Source organism: Chelonia mydas, chromosome 20 (genome assembly GCF_015237465.2).
Source record: "Chelonia mydas isolate rCheMyd1 chromosome 20, rCheMyd1.pri.v2, whole genome shotgun sequence".
NCBI classification, from domain to species: domain Eukaryota; kingdom Metazoa; phylum Chordata; order Testudines; family Cheloniidae; genus Chelonia; species Chelonia mydas.
The window spans coordinates 15,280,643-15,299,533 of NC_051260.2; the positions used below are offsets into that span (position 1 = coordinate 15,280,643).

The window sequence follows — 18,891 nt, forward strand, 5'->3', positions numbered from 1 at the left end:
TGACCCCTGGCCAGAGCCCCCCAGCCTGTAAGTGTGGCCCACAGTCTTTGTTCCTAGACGTTTACCTTTACACTGAGCTGCATTAAAACGCATATTGGTCACTTAGGAAGTGAGTCAGCGTCCCATCTGCTTTAATCACTAGACCTTACTCCCCTCCCAGACCTGGGGACAGAGCCCAGGTGCCCAATGCCTGAGCCATGAGAGAATAAGGGACTAGCTTGTCTCAGAGGGAACTTCAGGCAGCCAGTGTTTGGCTTAGGTCCCAAAGGAGCCTACAGCCTCGGACCAAAAAAGTGGAGCTCTGGGGCTCAAATGTCTGGGTCTTTTATTCCCAGTGTATTTATTTACACCTCTGTTAACAGGGTGTGTATGTGTGTGTGTGTGCATACATCTGTACAGACAGCAGTGTGTGTGTGTGGGTGTGTCCCCATGGATATGTACAGATAGCACGTGTGTGTGTGTGTGTATACATCTGTACAGACAGTACGTGTGACTGTGTTTGCCCGTGTATAAATCTGTAGACAGCACGTGTGTGTGTGTCCATGGATCTGTACAGACAGCGTGCGCGTGTGTGTGTGTGAGCATGCATAGATTTATACAGACAATATGTGTGAGTGTGCGTCCATGGGTCTGTACAGATAGCATAGGTGTGTGTGTGTGCATAGATCTGTACAGACAGCACGTGTGTGCGCACGGATCTGTACAGACAGCGCGTGTGTCTGTGTCTGCGTGTGCGTGGGCGGTCCCCCACCCGCTATCTTATCAGCAGATCTGAACTCAGCCCCGGCCGGACACAGCTGTCAGGTTTTTTTTGAGACACCATCTGATATTTATGAGGGTGCGTTTGGGTTGGTAACCGGGATGGAGCTGAGAGCAAGGGGGATTGATTCTGATCTCAGTGACGCTGGAGTAACTTTACATGAGGGTAAAACCAGTGTAAGCCAAAGGAGAACCAGCCCTTTTCTATCAAACGCCAGGGCTCAGTTACATTAGGCTGGCATTTCCAAAGGGTCTTATGTAGTATCTGGGCACCTCACAATCTTTAATGTATTTCTCCTCACAGCACCCCTGTAAAGCAGGGCAATTATTCCCAGTATGGATGGGGAAACTGAGGCACAGAACGACTAAGTGACTTGACCAAGATCCTACAGGTAGTCTGTGTCAGAGCAGAAAATTTAACCCATCCTTCCTTCATGCCCATCTACCTGTTCATCTGTTAACTACAGCAGTTTAGGTGCCAGCCAGGCAGCCTCATTATTATTAATCATTAATAAACACTAACAATTAACAACCAACTTCATGCCACTGGGGGCTGCCTGGATTTGCAATGCCCTTCTCTACTCAGAGAGGTATCTGCACATGTGGCCTCTGGGCGGATCTGGAATTTGATCGATTCCACAGCTGTTTTAAAGGAGCGGACGGGGTTTTTAAATCATACTCGGATAGTTTATACAAATTCCTGATGGGGGGAAAAATCTTAAATCCAGAGGAACGTCTGCCAAAGTGAAGTGTGAGTCCAAAATCAAGAGCCGACGAGAAGGCCAGAGGAACTGGCAGGGAAGGACCGGACACCCACTGGCTCCATTTTGAAAACTTCGGGGTACCGGGAAAGGTTTTCCCCTACCCTTTCCTTTTGGGTTGCAAAGCGTGAAAAGCGCAGCGTGCCGTGAAAGAGGAGGGCCGAGGGGTCTGGCCCGAGAAGATGCCGCGCGAGAGACCAGCACAAGCCGAGGAGGGCCGAGAGCGCCGGGGAGCAAGAGGGCTGGGGAGAGGAGCGCGTGGAAGTGGCAGAGAGCGGGAGCGGAGTGAGCGTAACACTGGTGGGGAGAGCGGCAGCCCTCCGGCACTCTGCCCGTCTGTGATAAATCGCAGCGTTCTCTAAATATTTGCAGCGTCCGCCCCAGTTGCCCCCAAGGTGGAAAAAATGACTCCATCCTTTCTTAATACCAACAGGCTGACATCAGGGTCCCCAGTGGGCAGCGATTGGCCGGGCTGGCCGGCCAATGGGAAGGGCTCCCCCTCGGACATGCGGAGGGGGAAGAGCCGGAGAGCAAAGAGTTTTAAAAAGTTGCAGGGAAAGCGAGGAAGAGGCAGAGGCTCACAGGGCACCGAGCAGGGCTCCCATCTCCAGCGAGGCCGGAGGCGACAGAGGCAGGATGTCCACCGCACACTTCAACCGGGGACCGGCCTACGGGCTGTCAGCGGAGGTCAAGAACAAGGTAAGGGGGGGGCTCACCCCCAAAACGCCAGGGTGGCTCAGGATCGGGGCCAGTGGCAGCTCGGGATGTGGGACCACACTTTGTGGGACAATACTACCTTGGAGGATGGGCCCGGCTGCTCCCAAGGACGAGCCATCCTCAGGCTTCAGGGCTGATGCTGGCCACTGGCTGGGGGTCAGGAAGGAGTTGGTTCTCGGTGGGAGAGGGTCGCAGAGCGAGGGGTTTTGTGACGGTGGAACACCTTGGGAAGGGCCGGTGGTGGATGGGTCCATTAGTATGACCCAGGGTGGCAGGGATGGGGCGGCACCGTGCTGGACAGGCCCATGGGTCTGATCTCATAACTCGTACAATCCCAGCCAGAAGATTCTCTCTGCCCCGATAGCTCAGCTGCCCTGGGAAGGCTGGATAATGGGGAAAGACCAAACTGACCCTTCCTGAGCGCCCCCATCTACGCACTCGCCGCCCAGCTGAATCAGCAACCATGGCTTAGACCAGGGAGCAAAGGAACCAAGATCTGGTGGGCTGCTGGGGGAACAGGATTTAAGGAGCACCCCTCACCAAGCCCCCACAAAGCAAACAAAGCGGCTGTCAGCAGCGGGGCAGAACAGGGGCTTAGCCCAGGGAGCGTGACTTAAAGGGTTACAGGCAGGAAGGGGTGGGCGTTGGGTGTGCCCCCCGTGGGCTGGGAGAGCCCTATTGTAGAAGAGTCTCGAAAACAGCTGGGCAGAGGGGAAGCAGGGAAATGGCCCAGAAGGAGCCAGGAGGGTGTGTTTGTACAGTGCCTTGCACAGTGGGGTCCTGGACCATGACTGGGGTTCCTTGGCGCTACCATAATACACCTAATAAATAATGTACCGCGCCTAGCACAGTGGGGCCCCGGGCCACGGCTGGGGCTCCTGGGTGCTACCGTAGTACACCTAATAAACATGAATGACAACAGGGTAGCAGGACAGGTGTGGAACGCAGCGCTGCCCCTCAAGCCTGGCAAAGGGCTGAACTGGGGTGGAGGGGGGTGTGTGGCAGAGATCAGGGCTACGGCGCCACCGCCAGGGCTAGCCAGACCTGGAGACAATCCTCCGTACCTCATCCCCACCCCCCCTCTGACAGGGTGCCGAAAGCAGATTGCGGGGGCAGCCCTCTTCTCTGCATTGGGGGGAACCTGCCTTATTCCAAGCTGGATTCCCCCCCCCCCCCCCCACAAACTGCTCAGGCTTCCACGCCCCCTTTGGAGCCTGATGTCCCGGGGGGGGGGGGGGGGAGACACACCAGAGCCCCACGTGCTCCCAACACGCCCCTGCAAAAGCACTAGGCATTTACTGTGGTGGAGGGGAGAGCCAGGGATTCCCCTCAACTATCCATCCCCAGGCTCAGCGCTCTTCCCTCCAACTTTCCCTGTGGGGTGTGGGGGATTAGTCCAGGCTGAACAGCGCAGGGCTGAGACATGAGACCCCCACCCCCACTGACCAGACACAGGCCCCTGCTGGCCAGCACACAGCAGTGGCCTGGGTCCTATTCTCGGCTCTGCCACTGGCCTGCTGGGTGAGTTTGGGCAAGTCACTTTGCCCTCCTGTGCCTCAGTTTCCCCACCTGTACAGTGGGGACAATGCTCGTGCGCTCCTTGGTAAACACAGTGACGGCTACAGTGGAAAGTGCTAGGCGAGAGCCAGAGAAGATGATTAAAGCATGCCCCCCCACCCTGGCCTATGGCGTCTACAGAGGGGAGCCGTCTCTGCCCCCAGCCAGGACTGGGGGCCCAGGGTTCTCCATCCCTTGGGATACAGATGGTACCTAAATCCCTCCAGCCCCACAGCCCCTCTGGCTTGAGCTACAGCCCTCCCAAGAGCCCCATCCCCTCTGGCCTAGGAATGGCAGCCCCCAGCTCCCTAGATCCCACCCCCCTCTCTCCTGCCCACCTCTCGCTCTGGCTACCTTCCTCCCCACATGCCCGAGAAAGTGTGACCACATCTCCCCTCCCCCAGCTCGAGATGCTGGCCCCACCTGCCCTCCCCAGTTGTAGAGCTCACTATGGCTTTGCCCCTCTGGCCTCACAGCCTTGTCCCTGAGCTCTCCCCGCTGCTGGTGCGAGAGCCTTCTCCTTTGCAGCTCCAGGTGCAATCTCCCTGCGCCCCTCTGCCTCGCTGACTCCCTGGCCCTTTTCAGGGCTCAGCTGGGAATATCTCCCCCGCCAGCCCCTCGGTCAGGAACATCTCCCCCAGCCCCGGCCCCTTGCTCAGGAACATGTACCCCACCACCCCACTCCCACCGCCCCAGTCAGGACTCAGCCAGGACGTAGCTGGTATGAGACACGAGACTGATACAGCCAAGTGCTGCTCCAGCTCAGGGAGTGGGGTCTAGTGGTTAGAGCAGGGGGCTGGGAGTCAGGACTTCTGGGTTCTAGTCCCAGATCTCACACTGACTCCCCTCTATGGCCTTTTCCTCTCTGTGTCTCAGTTTCCCTGTCTGTAAAATGGGGGTAATGGCTTTGATGCTGAAGTGCTGCGTGTGATCCTAATCCAGTGGGGTCCCCAGATCAGGACAGGAAAGCACTAGGTGGAGCAGGGGGGGCAGAGGGCTGCCCAGATACCAGGATGAGGGGTGTAGGATACCTGAAGCCTAACTAACTTAGAGCATGTGTTATTTCCTACTGGAGCCAAGAGGAAGTGCTGGGGGCTCCTCTCCCTTTGCTTTGATGACACTGGGGAGCCGGGTGAGGGTGAGGGGACCTGGGACGTCACCCCAAAACTGTCACCACTCCCCAGTATTATACATTCCCAGAAAGCTTTTTACCCTGAAGGAGCCCAGTGCACTTTGGGGGCCTCCTACACACACAGCACCGCCAAAACGCAGCCACCTCTGGGGTGGGGAGCAGCCAACAACCACGGAGAGGGAAAGTCAGGCCTCAGGTCCCCGCAGCAAACCCTGGGCTGCAGAGGTAGTGCCGGGGGATGCTTCCATTCACCCCAGCCATTAAGTGAAAGGACCCACCCACCCCAATCTCCGTCTTGCAGGAACTCCGAACGGCAGGGGAGGTCGGCCTCGGCCACCTGCTGCTCCCGCAAATTAACATGGATCTGCACCCCTCCCCCACCAGGGAGACCTCCCCTGTGAAGGGGGGGACATTCTGTAACAATGCTGGGGGACCCGGGCTCCCTGCTCTCAGGCCCTGGCCCTACTCCTGAGGGGCTCTCCGGACCCGGCGTTCAGGGTTTTGGGGTCACCTCCTGGTTTCCTGCCGCTCGGCTCCTCCACCCGTGAGACGAGGCAGGGCTCCCCCGGCCCCATCCCCAGTTCTCTGCGTCCCTCACTCCCCCAGGGAACGCAGACGCATCATGGGGAGGAAGATCTTTCCCGGGTGCTGAAAACAGCTCTAGAGCTGGGCTCCTTTGGGTGCTCTGGGGGCTCCCGGCTGGGGCCCGGCAAGGGTTAAACACACACACCTCCCCACATCCCACTACTAACCGCTACTGCTGATCAGTGACCCCCACGTATCCGGGGTGGGTGGTCACCCTGCTTTGATGCTCTGCTCCCCTCAGGGGCCCCTCTTGCCCCAGATCCAGAACTGGGGGGCAGGGCTAGCCCCCCCAGCGTCCATGGTCAGTGATTACAAGCCAGCCAGAACCCCCAGCCCTTGTCTAGGGCTCCCCCTGCTTTGAATTCTTCGGCTACCTTTCTGGCCAGCCTGCTCTGTGCACGGCGGCCCGGCGGCAGGCTGGCCATATATGGTTGGCTTTGGGGATTCTTCGCAGCCGGGCCCAGGAGCGGGCGGCTCTATATAAGGCATGGTTTGCTTTATAAAGCCGCCGGGGTGCAGGCAGCAGGCAGCCGGCTGTCTGCGCTGAGAGGTCCCAGGTGGGGGAGACCCCGCCCCGCCCCACCCCACCCCAGCTGCTTGCTCGTGCCAGCTGTCAGAGCCGGACGAGGGGGATCAGTCCTGGGCAGCCAAGACCCCTCCCAGGACATGGGCCTGGGATCCCCCACTATCCCCCCCAGATTGCATCCGCCCTGCGATGGAGACAAAATCAACCAGCCGTCCTGGGGGAGCAGGGAGGGTGCTCCGGGCCAGGCCCAGCCGGCACCGGTGGCAAACCCAGAGCGACCCCAGTCCTTGTCCCTCTCAGGCACTCCCCTGGGTGGGGACACCTCAAGACACTCGGGGTGGGGGAGGAGAGGGGCCAATGCCCCAGGCCCTTCTCTGGCTGCTCCCTCTGTCCTCCGCACCCTCCCGCCAGACAGTGGAACCTGCTTGTTGGTGCCCCCCAGGGAGGAGTGGGGGTGGGTCAGCTGGCTCAGTAGAGGGGCCATGGGGCCACAGAGCTGGAACTGAGCTCTGGGAGGGACTCAGTTTCCTTCCCATGGTGCAGAGGGGAGGAGGGGGGGAGGGCCCTGGTTTGGAACAGTACCAATTCCCAAGCAGGCTGTGCATGGCTGGCCGGAGGTAATGGCTGATCAGGGATCAACAGCCCTCGGGAAGGTGAAAGGGGCCTATTCCTTCCATCCAAGGAGGGGAGCAGGGCCTAGGAATTAGAGCGGAGGGGGGGGCGGGGCCTGGGAGCCAGGACTCCTGGGTTCTATCCCCAGCCCTGGGAGGGGAGGCTGCAGCTGGGATCATTGGAGTTATGCCAGGTCCCAGCTACCTGCCCTGCAGGGCGCCCAGGGAGGAGGCAGGTGGGACAGGAGGCTGCTGGGGAGGCAGAAGAGCAGGGGACTGGCATGACTGGCTGGGCATGCAGGGACTTCCTACAGCAGCTGGCATCGCAGCCAGGCTGGCAAGGGGCAGTAGGTGTTCCCAGCGATGGAACTCCTGCTTCGAGGCCTCGGGGGAAAGGAGTTTTGCTGGATCTCAGCCCGGCGGCCAGTGGGAGAGGGAGGTTCCATCCCAGAAACCACCGCTGGAGCTGACACTAACTGGGCTCCTTGCTGCCATCCCAGCAAAGAGATCGAGGCCTGAACTCTCTCTGTCCTCCCTCCCCACCAGGGTGCCGGCAGGGTGAGCTGAGTTAGACCCATTTTATACATAGGGAAACTGAGTCACAGGGAGCCAAAGTAATTTCTTCCCCAAGGCTATACAGAGTCTGTGCTGAAAGTAGAACCCAGAATCCTGACTCCTGGCCCCCCCCCTCAACCACTAAATCCCAGTCTTTCCCTGGAGCTGGGAACAGAACCCAGGAGTTCTGGCGCCCCCCCTCCACTCTAACCACTAGACCCTGCTCCCCTCCCAGGGCTGGGGCTAGAACCCAGGAGTCCTGGCTCCCGCTCGCCCCTGCTCCCCTCCCAGAGCTGAGGAAGGAACCCAGCTGACTCCCAGTTCCCCGGCCCTCCCGCCCTGTTCTAAGCACTAGCCCCAGTGACAATCCCTCCTCCCAAAAGTGTCACCCAAGCCCGCAACTGCTACAGCAACCAATGGGGGACACATACAAGGTGGGCAAGAATACCATGAATGCTGCCCCCTCCCCCTCAAAAATCATTAACTGTGCACCTGCAGGTTTGTTATTGCAGGGCTGCTGGCCCGCTTGTGGGCAGGGGCTTTGTGCAGATTGGCTTGTTATGGTAGGGTCAGCGGCCAGGTTGGGAGGTGCAGGTCGGTTTGTTAGGGTAGGGTCACTGGCCAGCTTGGATAGGCGATTGCAGGGAGCTTTGCTAGGGTGAGGTTGCTGGACGTCGTGCTGGAGGCAGTGCTCTCCCCTTCCCAGGGGGGCATGGTGGGTGCGGTGGGATCACTCCAGAGGTGCTGGTGTGGGCTCCACACTCTCGGGATGCTGGGAATGCAGTGCTTAGGGCCAGCACAGGGGCACCCCAGCCTGCAGAAATCCTCACGAGGGGAAGAGGGGAGTTTTATCCTCATGGCCCTTTCAGAGCCTGACCTCAGAGCCCAACTGGGGCAAAATTTAACATCCACTGTCCCTAGGAACTGGGCTGAGACCCACCAAACTCATTTCACAGAGGCCTCTGATCAGCCACTGACTGCAAACGACTCGGTCACTAGCCCCCCCAGCTGGATCAGAACCAGCTCAGTAACAAAGCTGCATGCTCCATTCCCTACCCCCGTGGGCCAGTCAGCAGCCTGCCCTGGGGCTGGATGGGAGCTGGCACCCCCTATAGGGGAAAAGCCCCATGTCCCACTCCCCAGCTCTCTGAGCCAGCCAGTCCGCCAACCTGGGAGCAGATCAGGGAAAGGCCCCCTCCGTGTCCCATTCCCTGCCCCCACCACCCTGGGGCTGGGTTGAGCTGGCGCCCCCTAGAGCTGAAAGGCCCCGTGCTCCATTCCTGAGCCAGCCACGCCCCTGGAACTGGCCTTCTGATCATAACCCTGCGATTAATTGAAGCCTAGGTCCCATCTGGGTCCCCAGAGAGGGGAGACGAGCAAATTCCTCGTGCATGGAGCTCAGCATCACCTTAGCACTGCCCCGGCCATAGCCCAGCTAGCTCCATGGGCCACGGCCAGGGTTCTGCCTTCTCTCACACTCTGAAATATCCCCCCCAGCACCTCGGCCAGGGATAAATCCATGAGGATCTGGGACAGGCACGGCCCCATTTTTCTCCCAAGTTTGGTGAATTCTTCCTGCAGGGGCTGCTGCCTGTTTGGGTTGGCAGACGGCCCTGGCACGGGCGGGCTGGAGCGAGGAGACAGGCCGGGCCCTAGGAATGTGAGTGCTCAGTGGGGCCGGGGGAGGAATACTGTCACAGCACCCTGTACGGGCCAGCCTGGGCTCTGGCAGGTGCCGACTCCTGGAACATGCTATTTCCCAGCAGCCCCTGCCCAGGCTGGCTTGTCCATTAGATGCAAGGGACTGGTCAACCTCAGGGCTGGAACCTTCTGCTGGGCTCACACCGCGGTGGGCAGGGCCCGGGAGCCAGGAACGGCTGCCACTGCCCCAGCTGTATGCCCACTGGCTCCACACCACACAGAGTGGGATTATCCCAGCATTCCCACCCCCTCTCAGGCAACCGCCTCCCTTTGTGCCTCAGTTTCCCCATCCACAAAGTGGGCAACGTGCTTCTCTGCTGGCCGGGGTCAGGTCGGTATGAACAGGACTCAGGTCTGCGCAGGGAAAGGCGGGGAGTTTGGAAGCTGTCTGCTGTGAGAGCTGGCGGGACGCAGGATGACTGATACCCAGGAAATCAAAATGGACAGGCTGCCTGGCTGGGACCTTTGGGCAGTGCCCTGCCTTATGGCTCCTGTACACCAGTGGAATAAGGGCGGTCCTACTATAATACAGCTTTGCATCTCAAAGCACATTAGAGACACATGCCCCCTCCTTCCTCAGGGAGAGGCTATGCTCCATTGGGCCGACTTTAAACAGGGAGGGTTCAACCTGGAAAAGAGGGTCCGTGGAGGTGGGGCTAAAGCCTCTGATGCCAAGGGTGGAGTGATCAGGCTTTTTATGCTGCCGGTTAACTAGAGCAGGTATTTTTCAACCAAATACAAGGAACAACTTCCCTGACCTGTTAGCTCCCGCAGGTGGACCTCAGCAAAGGTGACGGACGAGGCTGGGCCCGATCCGATGTGCAGGCAGGCGATGGGGGAAATCACAATCCCAGTGTTCAGGGCTAATGGGCAGGGTTCAGGAGGGGATTTGGGCCACCATGTGCAGCACTGCCCAAGAGGCAAGACGCAGGCTGAGGCTTGCGTCCATCCCCCGAGGTGGCGCTGGCATTGGGCACGATGGAGAAGCAGCAGCAGCCCTGGGGGGCCATGGGCCAAGGTGGTACAGAAAATCTGAGTGAGGGATAGGAAACAAAACACACGAGAAGTGAAATGATTCATCAGGCGTCTTGACTCCTAATCCCCTCCCCGCCCCACCCCACCCAACACAACCACTAGACCCCACTCCTCTCCCAGAGATGGGGATAGAACCCGGGCGTCCGGCTCCCAGCCCCTCTTGCTCTAACCACTAGACCCCACTCCCCTCCCAGAGATGGGGATAGAACCCAGGACTCCTGACTCCAGGCCCACCCCCTGCTCTATCAGACCCCAACCCCACCCAGAGCTGGGGTTGGAACCCAGGAGTCCTGACTGGTTCACGTTCTGATTTACTAGGCCTCCAACTGGACCTCTGCTAACAGCCCTTCTCAAAGGCTGCTGGAAAAGCAGCTCCAGGCCCTCCAGCCACTGTCCCCCCATTCAACTCTAGGGCTCTGGTTCCGACCCGAGCCTGGTGCAGCAGGGACTGATCGCCATTTGGTGACATGAGTTGCCCAGGTCTCAGCAACCCAGGAGGCCACCCCCCAAAGAGACACTTATCACTGGCACTAATTTCGCTCCTGTCAGTCAGTTTCACCATACACGAGGCGGGTACTCGCTCCGGACCGGGCTCAGCGAGGGACTGGTGAGCCCTCACGTGAATGCTTCCTAATTGCAGGCAGGCAGGGCAGGGGTTCTGCACACTGTCCCCCGCAGACCCCAGCCAGGGGAGCGCTAGTGACCACACAGCTGGCAGGACGGTGACTTTGCAGCCCCCGAAAGCCATAAAACCAGCAGCCTCACCTCCCTGTACTCATGCCGCAAAAAGTGCCAGACCCGGGGGCCTTGAACCCTGGAGCCCTGGGCAAAATGCCAGCAGTGAGCATTACTGTCTGCCTCTTGTTATTTTCTGGATATGGGGCCAAATCTATTCGTGGTGTCACTCTACAGTCAATGGACTAACACAAGGAAGGAAGAGTTCTTTCCATCGGCGAACCAGCTGCCGCTTTCCACCCCAGAGGTGGCCGCATTTCAGCAGTCAGGGAAGTGCAGTCCCTAGACTCAGGATGCTCCAGAACTCCTGGGGAGTTTCACTGTTATGAGGCCATGCTGAGTCGGGGAGGGGGGGAGGAGGGGGCCACAAAGCACTAGTCGGGGACCCTGTTTCCCTTTGCGAGCCGCAGCCCCAGCCTCAATGAATGAATCCCTCTAGCTCCTTTCCTGGCAGCTAGCGTGAGACTTGCCCCAGGGCAGGGACTTTGGCAGAGATGAATCATAAACATGTCAGAGCTGTCTCCTGTCATTCAAGCATGGGATTCCCAGGAGAACAGGATCTAGGAATTTCTGAGGCCATAAGGGGACACTGATGGCTGCTTTGGGGGTTCAGACGGCCCTTAGAAGGAGCACAGGGACTTGGTGCAGAAACACATTTCCAAATAAAGAGGTTTGGCTCTGGAAATCTTTTTTCCCTGGCAGGTTTGGGGCCAGTACAGAAGCCGTGGCAGATCGGCTCCATTTTACAAGAGAAAAGGGTACGGGGGTTACCTAGACCCCATCCACTCAGCCTGGGGCACTTTCTGCCCCTCCAGACGCTACAATCCGCAGGGCTGGTGTAGAACAGAGCCCAGCTGGTGCTAGTATTTGTATGGCAGTCGCCCCTAGAGGTCCCAGCTGAGATCAGGGCACCGCGCGCCAGGTGCTGCACAGACCCAGGAGCGAGAGTCCCTGCCCCAAAGAGACAAAGATCATCCTCCGCATTTCACAGCTGGGGAACTGAGCCCAGAGAGACACAGTGACTTGCCCCAGGTCACACAGGGAGTCTGTGGCCGGTTCGGTAACCACAAAACTAACCTGGCTCTGGGCAGACCTGCCTCCCCTGTCTGGGCGGGGGATACAGCTGGGTAATTCCACTGCAGGAGAGCATCCATCCAGAGGAAAATTACTTTGTTCTGTTGGCGCTTCCCCTCTTTTGGGGGTGCATATTCCAGGAGATGGGCTCCCAAACTGGGGGCTACTCAATAGCAAATTGGCCAGTTAGCTGGGGCCGACTGCTCATTTCCAGATGCTATTAAAAGCCGCTAAAGTACGTAACTGTCCCCGGAACAACATGGGTCACCAGACTGGACCAGACCGGGGTCCATGTAGCCTAGGAGCCTGTCTCAGCACCAAGGAAGACGCAAGACTTGCACAGATATGGGGTATTCTGCCCTCAAGAGTTAGACATTGGCTTAAGCCTGAGGTTTTATATCCCGTCCAAAGCTATTGGCTATTCTGGTTAGTTTGGTTATCCACAGAAACATCCAGTCCTTCTTTGAATCTTGCTAAGTTCTTTCCCTCCTGTGGCATGGAGTTCCACAGTCTAATGTTACACATGGAGTGAAAAAGGATTTCACTTGTTTCTAATTGGCTACCCTCATATGCCTGTCCCCTTGTTCTCGTGCGGTGAGACAGAGAGATCAGAAACTCCGTCCCGCTCCCCCTTCTCTAGCCCAGTCATTATCTTATATATTTTTATCGTGTCTTCTCTTATTCGCCTCCTCTCTAAGGGAAACAATTCCAATCGTTACAGTCTCTCTTTAAGTGGGAGATCTTTTTTCCCAGGCCCCTGATCATTTTCATCACCCATGTAATTCAACAACATGCTAGCGTTTCTTTCCCGGGAAACCAGTTGCTGGGGTTGCCATGGAGATATCATTCACGAGCCAATGGGATGGGAGGTGGGGGGGCTCACACGAGGGTGATTGGTCCACAAACTGATCCCTATTAAGCAGATCTGAGATGGTCCCATTCTAGCAAACAAGCCCCCTCTCCCAGCAGCAACAGTGGGTTTAAATAAATACTGGAAGAAGTTTGTGAGAGCCCAAGGGCACAGCGGCAGGACAGTCCAGTGGTTACAGCACTAGCCTGCGGCCTGTTCTGCTAGATGCTCCGTGAGACCATAGGCAAGTCACTTAGCTGCTCTGTGCCTCGGTTTCCCCAGCTGCACAACAGAAATAACAGCACTGCCCTGCTGCCTGGGAGGTTGGCAGGATAAATACATTAAAGACTGTGAGGTGCCCTGATGCCCGGGTGATGGGGGCTGGCTAAGCAGGTTCCGAATTCCCTAGCAGTCCCCACACAGGGAAGAAAAGGTTCTTGGCACTGGCAGACCAGGGCAGAACCTGATCCAAGGGCTGGAAGCTGAAGGGGCAGATTTTGCCCGAGGGTGGCAATTAACCATCAGTGCAGCTACCTGGAGGGACGGGGCTGGATTCTCCAGCACTCAGAGCCTTCGAATCGGAGCCGGGTCTTTCTCAGAGAGACTCAAGCTCACCCCCACGGGATGCTGGGAGCACAGGGGAAAGTTCTCCGGCCCGCACTACGCAGGAGGGCCGGGCAGCCCCTTCTGGCCTTGAAATCTACCCTGATACGTAGGAGTATTTGTACCCAAACCAGACTCTGGGTGTTCTCAGGGTCCGCCCCAGGCAGGTGGTGGGGATATTGGCCTGCACTGTGCAGAGGACTGAGATCAGCAATGGGGGACACTTGCTATGGGCCCAGCAGAATGCCAGGGCAGGGCCCAATGCCAGCAGGGGATTGCCTCAAACAAGGCAAGGTCGGCACTGGTGTTACCCGGGTTGCTGCTCACACGGTTCTGCCGTCACCCAGCAGCCTGGCACACTGCAGCTCAGCCATGGCCAATGCCCAATGCCCTCTGGCTCCATTACAGCTGGCCCAGAAGTACGACCCCCAGCGGGAGCAGGAGCTGCGGCTGTGGATCGAGGACATGACGGGGGAGCGCCTTGGAGACAACTTCATGGAGGGGCTGAAGGATGGCGTCATCCTGTGCAAGTGAGGAGCCTTCGGGGGAGAGGGGGCGTCCTGCCCTGCTGGGGGTGGGCGGCTCCCCAGCAACGAGGGGGTGGGCTCCTGGGGACAGTAAGACTTGGGGTGGGAGTGTGGCCCAATTCCAGTCCTATCCCAAGATCTACTCTCCCAGCCCTGTGTCCCCCTCAGCATGGGCTGGCCAAGTCCTTGGACGAGATAGAGCCCAGGGAAACCCACAGGAAGGGCTCCCAAGTTGGCGGCAGTGCGGGCTGCAGCACTAGGGGGCGCTGTGCTACTGGAGGGTCTGAAGCACGAATGTGCCATCCCTGCAGATCCCATAGTATTTCCTGCCTGATATGGGGCGTCAGCCCTACCGCCGCGGCCACATTCAACCCGGGAGCATTCTATGGCCACCACCCCACCTCCAGTTTCAGCGGGATGTGGGAGTCCTGTCTTCTGCCCGTAGATTGGCATGGTAGGCCCTGGTTAACAGCTCCTGCGTCCCACCCCAGAGACAGCTGCCTCCCAGCGACGGGTGAAGCCATCGCCGTACCAAACAAAACCCTTCTCCTTTCAGACTCATCAACAAACTCCAGCCTGGCTCCGTGAGGAAGGTGAACGAGTCCACTCAGAACTGGCACCAGGTGAAGGCTCCCTCTGGGCTCTCGATGCCCTGGCCATGGGGCCTGGCTTAGGACCTCCACCAGGGTCACGCTAGACACTATCCGTGAAGCTAGAGCTAGTTCAGAAGTCAGAAGACTCTTCCCCAGATCTGTGTTTGGGTCCCAGGCTCCCTAAGGGTACTGGGAGATGCCCAGGAAAGGTTGGGAGTTGCCCAACGGGGAGATCTTTGTGGGCAGGGGAAGGGAGGAAATGGCTGGAGCGATTGGTGGGAGCCCTCACCAGCACATGGACGCGTTAAGCAAAAGCCCCTGTGTTTGGAGGAGAAAGCACAGAGTGTCACGTCAGACAACAAGGCAGCAGGGGCCCCTCTGTACTCGGCACAATACTTGGAGTCCTGCACGGGGAGCTGGGCACCTCTGTGGGGCAGGGAGGGGTCAGCAGAGGCTCAGCTGGGACGCTCCATTGGGTTGTAATGCTGCAGGAATCCCGAGAATGGTTGGATGGGGGTGGTTGTCTGGTGCTGGGCTTGGGCGGGGTGGAGCACCCGGGACACACTGGCCACGCTATAACCACCTGCCATCCCGCCGCAGCTCGAGAACATCGGTAACTTCATCAAGGCCATCACCACGTACGGTGTGAAGCCACACGACATTTTCGAAGCCAACGACCTCTTTGAGAGCACAAACTACACCCAGGTGCAGTCCACCCTGATCGCCCTGGCGAGCCAGGTGAGTGTGGCCGTGCCAGCGAGGCTCATCCAGGCCCCCAGCCCTCCCCCCGCTGGGGGTTCCTGGCACGTCAAAGACACCTGAAGAGACCTTCGGGGATGAGGTGTCGTCCCTTGGCAGAGACGCAGCGTACGGGCCCTGCAGGCGACAGGCATCCTTCCAGCCCCCTGCTTTGTGGGCGTTGCAGACATGGCTGCTGATCAGAACCAGCCTCGGCCACTCCCCGCACTCCACACCAGACCCACTCAGGAATTGGCCCCTGGTTTGCCGATTGTACTCAGCATGAGGGGCCGGAGCCGGCCAGCACTAGCTGGACTGGAGTGATGGGTGGGACTGACGCAGCCCCCCCACCCCCCCAGATGCACAGATTAATGCTTGAAGTCCTCTCTCTCCCAACCCCATGGGAAAGGGCTCCTCCTCTTACCCACCCACCATGGCTCACAACACCAGCCTTGGCTCTGAATCTAATCCGTGCCTGGTAACACGGGAGCTAGAGACGGGGGGACCGCGCGTGGAGGAAGATGGCGGCTGGGCTCCCCACTCCAGGCTGGGCCGTGGGTTTCTGCGATGGGGGGCAGGCGCAGGGAGATTTACCCTTCTAGCCATCCCCACCTGAGCCCTGTTTGCTCTTCCCCCCAACCCCACACAGGCCAAGACAAAAGGCAACAAAGTGAACATGGGTGTCAAATACGCCGAGAAGCATCAGCGCCGCTTCCAGCCCGAGAAGCTGAAAGAAGGACGGAACGTTATCGGGCTGCAGGTCTGTGGCTCCCCCTGCCACGTGCCCCCTTGGCAGCCCCGGGAGCTCAGAGATCTGGTCCTAGCACCATCCCGGGGCCCAGAGGAAACCAGGGGGGCCAGCTCATAGTCCCACTGATGCTGCTGAGACAGCCTCTGGTGTTACTCTGCCACCTTGAGCAGCTGCCGAGCCGCTGACATGTGGGCAGGACCCAGCCAGACAGGGGAGTGGGAAAGCCACCCCAGCCCATATCAGGAGTCGCCCACTTGAGCCATCGGGCCCTTTTCTGCCACCTTAGCTGCGGCTTCTCTAACATGCAACAGCCCCATTTTGTGCGACACCAGAGATTTCCCCGTCAGAGCAGAAAGCAGAAACCTTGTGACCTCCAGGCAGAGTTTCAGACGACTGGGCAGGAGATACCTGGGGCAATGGCCGCTCCCAATCTGCAGCCAAGTGTGGGAGCCGGCAATTCCTTCTTCCACCTCCCGGGGTGGCTGGGGACTCCCACTCCCCTCAGGCGACAGCTCTCTGGGCGTCATGGTGCCAACCCCTGTGGCAAAGCCTCATGCCAAGAGCAGAGGCGCTCTCTGTGCAGAGATGGGGTCCCGCACACAGCCAGCACTAATCCACGCACTCGGTTTCACTCTGCTTCTCCTTCCAGATGGGCACCAACAAGTTTGCCAGCCAGCAGGGCATGACGGCGTACGGCACCCGCCGGCACCTCTATGACCCCAAACTGGGCACAGACCAGCCCCTGGATCAGGCCACCATCAGTCTACAAATGGGCACCAACAAGGGAGCAAGCCAGGTAAGAGAGACGCAAGCCAAGGAGCAGGCGTGGGAGCGGGGAAGGGGAGTTAGAAGCGTGGGGCTCCCCCACGAGCCCAGCCTGCTGCCATTCCCAGTGGGGGGGAATTAGCGTCTGGAGAGGAAAGCCTCCAGGTGCCACTTCCTGGTGTTCTTGAGCCTTCACACCTGCACAGCGCCTCCCTTCCTGTCCAACTAACCCCGCTCCTCTCCCTGCAGGCGGGCATGACGGCCCCAGGGACCAAGCGGCAGATCTTCGAGCCCATGCTGGGCATGGAACACTGCGACAGCCTCAACGTCTCCCTGCAGATGGGCAGCAACAAGGGCGCCTCACAGCAGGGCATGACTGTGTACGGGCTGCCACGCCAGGTCTACGACCCCAAATACTGCCTCCAGCCCAACTACCCCATGCTCGGCGAGGACGAGTACAACCACAGCCAACACAACTTCTACAACTCCGAGTGAAGGGCCGGGCCGGGGCGAGGCCGAGGCCTGGACTGAACAGAGAGACATGCAACCAGGGCGCGAGAAGAAACTTTTTTCTTTTTTTTTTTTTTTTAAAAAAAGCAAGTGATTACTTTAAAAAGAGGAATAAGAGGAAATCCTGACTGCTCCCCCCAACGCTAACCAGCTCACAGAGGGTCCCCCAATCCAGCTCCCCCAACCCTTGAAACAAAATCCAGCCCCAGTCAGATTCCCCCCTTTATTTAAGTTGTTCTTAAAATGTATGATCTAGCACTTGACAATGCAGTGACATAGAGCAAGCCAAGTTAAATCAGGAGTAGTTGGGGTGGGGGGGAAGGGTAGATGTAGACGTGAAAAGCCATAAATATTAGTGCTTTTTCACCATTAGCACCAGCGTCTCGGCTCTGAAACACTCACACCCTTTCCCCCGCCCAACCTGGGCACTGAAGTGCCCTAGAAATGCTGCCACCCCCCATCCCCTTTCCTAAAGTAAGGGGAACAAACAGGTTGGTGAAATGAACCGGACTGCGATTGCATTCACGGCTTGATGGCTGAGTGCCTCTAGGTAGAGTGCTTCCTGCTTGATGGCCCAGGTATTCCCCCCGCCCCGCCCCCCATGCCATCCCAGGTGTGTAACACCCCTAGCAGTAGTGGCCTGAGCGGAGCAGACACGAGGGAGGGATGGGACTAGCAGTACAGGAGGAGAGGGAGCAAGTTCAAGTTTAAACACAACACCCCCCCTCCCCCCGCTCTCTGTCAAAGGTTCTCCTAACATTTCTGCGCTTTGAAAAGGGACAGATGCCATTTCTGTAAATAAGATTCTCCGTGTGTGTGTGTATATAAGAGACCCACTCTATATACACCCCCCACACACACACTTTCCATCTACCACCAGGACAGCACCCTCGACTAGTAAGTTTTTGTGTCAGCAGGTTTTCCAGCTGCAAGCCTAAGTGAGAAACCCTCTCCCCGCACACGAACACTGTTGAGCTCCTGGAAGGGTTACCAGCCCATCCACCTCTGCTATTGCCCACGTTGTTATGAGTATTTTGGTGACAAGCTAATGTATTGGAAAAATAAGAGTGTGAACTACTGAGATAAGCCACTACATTTCCTACAAGACGGGCTGCCTTTAAAAGCCTAGGAATATTTCCCCTACTCTGCATGCTGGCAAACTAAACACTTAAAAAAAAAAAAAAAAAACCTCCAGATGAAGCGACTTATGAACCGATATTACAGCAGTTTGTAATTTTCTGCTGATGAGCACTTTTTAATCTCTCACTGTGGCACAATAAAACAAGGAAAAAAAAAATCTATCTTCTAAACCTATTTCTAATCTTATTTAAGAGCTTCCTGGACATTTGTCTTCGCTGGTGAAGCCAAATGGGGCATATAAAAGGGAAGGTCAAACGGAGATCTAGTCAATTGCACAAAGCCAGTCACATCCAAGTCCTTTGCCCTGCTACGGTTTGTGGTGCAACCACTTTTCCCACGTGCCTCTCTTGTGTGGAGGGACCCGTGTTAGGTACCTGTCTGGCCCAGCTTACCATATTATTAGAGCACCTAACGGTAATCCTCAGCACAAATATCCCCCATTTTAGAGATGGAGGATCTGAGGCCTACTAAACTACCTGACTTGCCCAAAGCCCCAGCAGAAGGTTGTGGTGGGGCAGGACCTACCCCACATCTCTCGTCGGCACCCTAACCACGGGGCCATCCTTCTTCTATACGGAAAGCGCTGTCAGAAGCACAGGCCAAACAAAGAGAGAAAAACAACCTTTGTCTCCCCTCCCTGACACGGATTTCTAGCACTCTTGGGTT

The 18,891-nt window shown here is 57.9% G+C and overlaps 1 protein-coding gene across 1 annotated transcript; it reads left to right on the plus strand.

Annotated features, from left to right (window-relative positions):
- Positions 1 to 1,261: 1,261 nt before the first annotated feature.
- CNN1 (calponin 1) lies at positions 1,262 to 18,340 on the plus strand. The gene is made up of 7 exons (XM_007058204.4): positions 1,262 to 2,219; positions 13,610 to 13,731; positions 14,285 to 14,351; positions 14,922 to 15,059; positions 15,709 to 15,819; positions 16,460 to 16,606; positions 16,825 to 18,340. Exons 1-7 carry the CDS (start codon positions 2,004 to 2,006, stop codon positions 17,068 to 17,070), a joined length of 1,047 nt encoding a protein of 348 aa, XP_007058266.1. The 5' UTR covers positions 1,262 to 2,003; the 3' UTR covers positions 17,071 to 18,340.
- The last annotated feature ends 551 nt before the right edge of the window (positions 18,341 to 18,891 follow it).